Raw genomic sequence first — 2,788 nt, 5'->3', positions numbered from 1 at the left:
TCACCCCGTGCATTCTGGGTGCTCCCTCAACCCCAGTCCTGTTCCCCTGTACTTCTGCCCTCCAGGTCGGCCTCCCCCAGGGAATGTGGCGCTCAGGGAGGGGCTGTGGGTTCTCTTCACAGTGATCCCACAGCACCTAGCCTGGGCTGCACACAGCACACATTCACTCACAGCGAGGCTGGGGCTCCCACAGGCCCAGCACCCTCTGGACGGCGGCCAAGGGCCAGCTAGAGGGACGGACGGCCGATCTGCCACCCTGGCGCCCGGGGCTTCTACAATACCTGGGACTGGCACCAGCCTCAATCCTGAGAGACCTCACACTAGGCAAAAGGGGCTCCAGACCAGCAGGAAGGATCGAGTCCTCTGAGCATTTATTACTAGAGATGGCAGCAGCAACGGGCGGGAAGGGCGGCGCCAGACTCATTTGCTCCGCAGGTAGATGTTGGGGGTCTGCCAGCCTTCGGGGGCTTCCTTCAGCCCCGCCTTCAGCCAGATGCGCCTCAGGTCTTTCTCGAACTTGATCTGCAAGGGGCAGAGGGAGGGACCGCCAATTAATTCGTGGCAAATAAACGTGTTCTCAGCACTTTGCCCTCCCTGGAACAAGCAGGCGGCCGCTCACCTGCTTGCGTTTCAGGCGTCCTTCCCGGATCTTCTTCCGCAGGAACCGCGTCCTCTTCACCAGCTTCCGGTACTTGTGGCGGTTCATCTTCCGCCGGCGGATCTTCAGCACGTTTTTGCACTGAATTTGAGGCGCATCCCCGACGCCTTCATCCCCCTGCTCGGCCCCTTCCCCTATCGGGCTGGGCGGACACTGGTGGGACTGGGGTGGAGCCACGGGGCCTCCGGTCCCGCTATCCAGTCTGGGCAGGAAGCAGCGGGCCGTGAGCCAGCTCTCCAGGGGGCTGACGCACATCTTCCTGGGGACCAGCATCTCCTCCAGCTCCAGCTGGGCCCCCTTGCGAGGGAGGGAGGCCGCCCTACCTGGGCCGGCCGGCGGTGTGCTGTAAAGGGGCCCGCAGGCCCGGCTGCCCAGCACTCCAGAGACGGGCCAGGGCGGGCGGCCGCCTGCAGAAAACCAGACGCCACAGTCACCGCTCGCGAGACCACGCAGGCCCGTCGGGCTGGGGAGCAGCACGTTCGTCCCAGTGAGGATCCCCCGCACCTCATTCCTGGCCTGAACCCCTGAGGTTCCCTCTGTGCGCCTCGGAAGCTTAGAGGGGAAAGAGTGTGTGTGTGGCCACGGGCCCTGCCCCGGCGGAGCTGCTGGGACGCGCACTCCTGACCAGGCGTGTATCCTCCCATCCGCCCTCGCGGGGCTTCCTACCTGCCCAGGGAACGGCCCTCAGCAGCTGGGAGGTCAGGCGCCCCAGGAGCATGGTCTGTGGGCGGCGGCCCAGGTCCCAGGGGAGCTGGAACACAGGTGCCCGTTCAGGTCAGGCGGCAGCGCCTTCAGCAGCCACGGGCGGGCCGGGACTGGGGCGTCTGGTCCCGCCGCGACCCCCGCCTCCCTTCTCCCTCCGCAACCCCAACCCACAAGGAGGACTTTGCTTCCAACACAGCTCGCGCCCCGAGGCTCCCAAGCCCCCGACGCGGGCGGTGTCGCGCTCGGACGCACAGAAAAGTCCCAGAACGCGGAGGCCGGCCCCCTCCCCGGCTTCACCCCCGCGCGGATCGCGCTGCCTGGCGCCGGGACCCTCTCGGCGGGACCCCGGGTCCGCCCGCCGCAGCGTCCTGGGCCCTCAGGTCTCCCGCTGACCCTTCCCAGGCCCAACCTCGGCGCGGCTCAAATTGACTGTTCCGCGGCCGCCCTCAGGCACTTCCGGTCCGTCCCCGAGTCGGCCCCGATCGGCAGCGGCCACTCGGCGGTTCCTACGCGCAGCGCCCCCTGGCGTCCTCGCGGCCCCCGATTCTGCATTGGCTCAGGCCCCCGCCGGGCCCGAAAGGCGACGGTTTCCGGTTAGAGGAGTCACGGTCCCAGTCCTCGCGCGGTTCCTCAGCTCCGCCTGGTCCCTTACGGAGGCAAAAAACTACATTTCCCACAATCCCAGGGGGTTCCGGGCCCTGGACATGGCGGCGGGTCCAGAATCGTTTCCGGACCACCCGGGGGCCGGATTCCCAACGGGCCGACGGAAGTGCGGGCTCAAGGCCACGGAAGTGACGTGTCCGGCGGCGGAAGTGAAGTTATCTGAAGGCGGAAGTGTCTAGAGTTATTTCTCCTGTTTTGGCTAGAGACGAAGGACCCGGAGCAAGCGCTGAGCCTGCTCCTCATTCCTGGGGTTAAAAAAAAAAAAAAAAAAAGACTCAAGGCGGGCGCGGTGGCTCACGCCTGTAATCCCAGCACTTTGGGAGGCCGAGGCGGGCGGATCACCTGAGGTCAGGAGTTCGAGACCAGCCTGGCCAACATGGTGAAACCCCGTCTCTACTAAAACTACAAAAATTAGCCTGGCGTGGTGGCGGGTGCCTGTAATCCCAGCTACTCGGGAGGCTGAGGCAGGAGAATTGCTTGAGCCCGGGAGGCAGAGGTTGCGGTGAGCCGAGATCGCACCACTGCACTCGTCTGGGCGACAGTGAGACCCTGTCTCAAAAGATAAAGCAAATCACACTCTCAACTTTTTGTCTGAAAACTAGAAGCAGCTTCTGTGGAGGATTGGGATTGGCTGAGCCCCTAATGTTGCTCCCCAGAGTAGGCGCTGCCAACGTGTAGCTTCACCTTTCTACTCCAGACAGGCTCCTTTCACCTCCCTGAGGTTGGCTAAGACAGAGACCCCAGCATGGACTTCCAGGGGCG

General features: G+C 64.7%; 1 protein-coding gene across 3 annotated transcripts; it reads right to left on the bottom strand.

Moving 5' to 3' along the window:
- Positions 1-352: 352 nt before the first annotated feature.
- On the bottom strand, positions 353-2,145 carry AURKAIP1 (aurora kinase A interacting protein 1). 3 transcript variants are annotated; one of them, XM_003890965.2, is made up of 4 exons: positions 1,773-2,145; positions 1,325-1,409; positions 620-1,065; positions 353-522 (listed from the first exon to the last, which is right to left on the bottom strand). In XM_003890965.2, exons 2-4 carry the CDS (start codon positions 1,374-1,376, stop codon positions 421-423), a joined length of 600 nt encoding a protein of 199 aa, XP_003891014.1. In that variant the 5' UTR covers positions 1,377-1,409; positions 1,773-2,145; the 3' UTR covers positions 353-420. The 3 variants fall into 3 exon arrangements, with proteins under 3 accessions (XP_003891014.1, XP_003891012.1, XP_009207641.1); XM_003890963.2 differs by having other exon boundaries at positions 1,616-2,123; XM_009209377.3 differs by lacking the exon at positions 1,773-2,145 and adding an exon at positions 1,535-1,758.
- Between the last annotated feature and the right edge of the window lie 643 nt (positions 2,146-2,788).

The sequence above is a fragment of the Papio anubis genome, chromosome 1, assembly GCF_008728515.1.
Source record: "Papio anubis isolate 15944 chromosome 1, Panubis1.0, whole genome shotgun sequence".
Classification (NCBI taxonomy): domain Eukaryota; kingdom Metazoa; phylum Chordata; class Mammalia; order Primates; family Cercopithecidae; genus Papio; species Papio anubis.
This window is presented reverse-complemented; position numbering and strand designations above follow the sequence as displayed.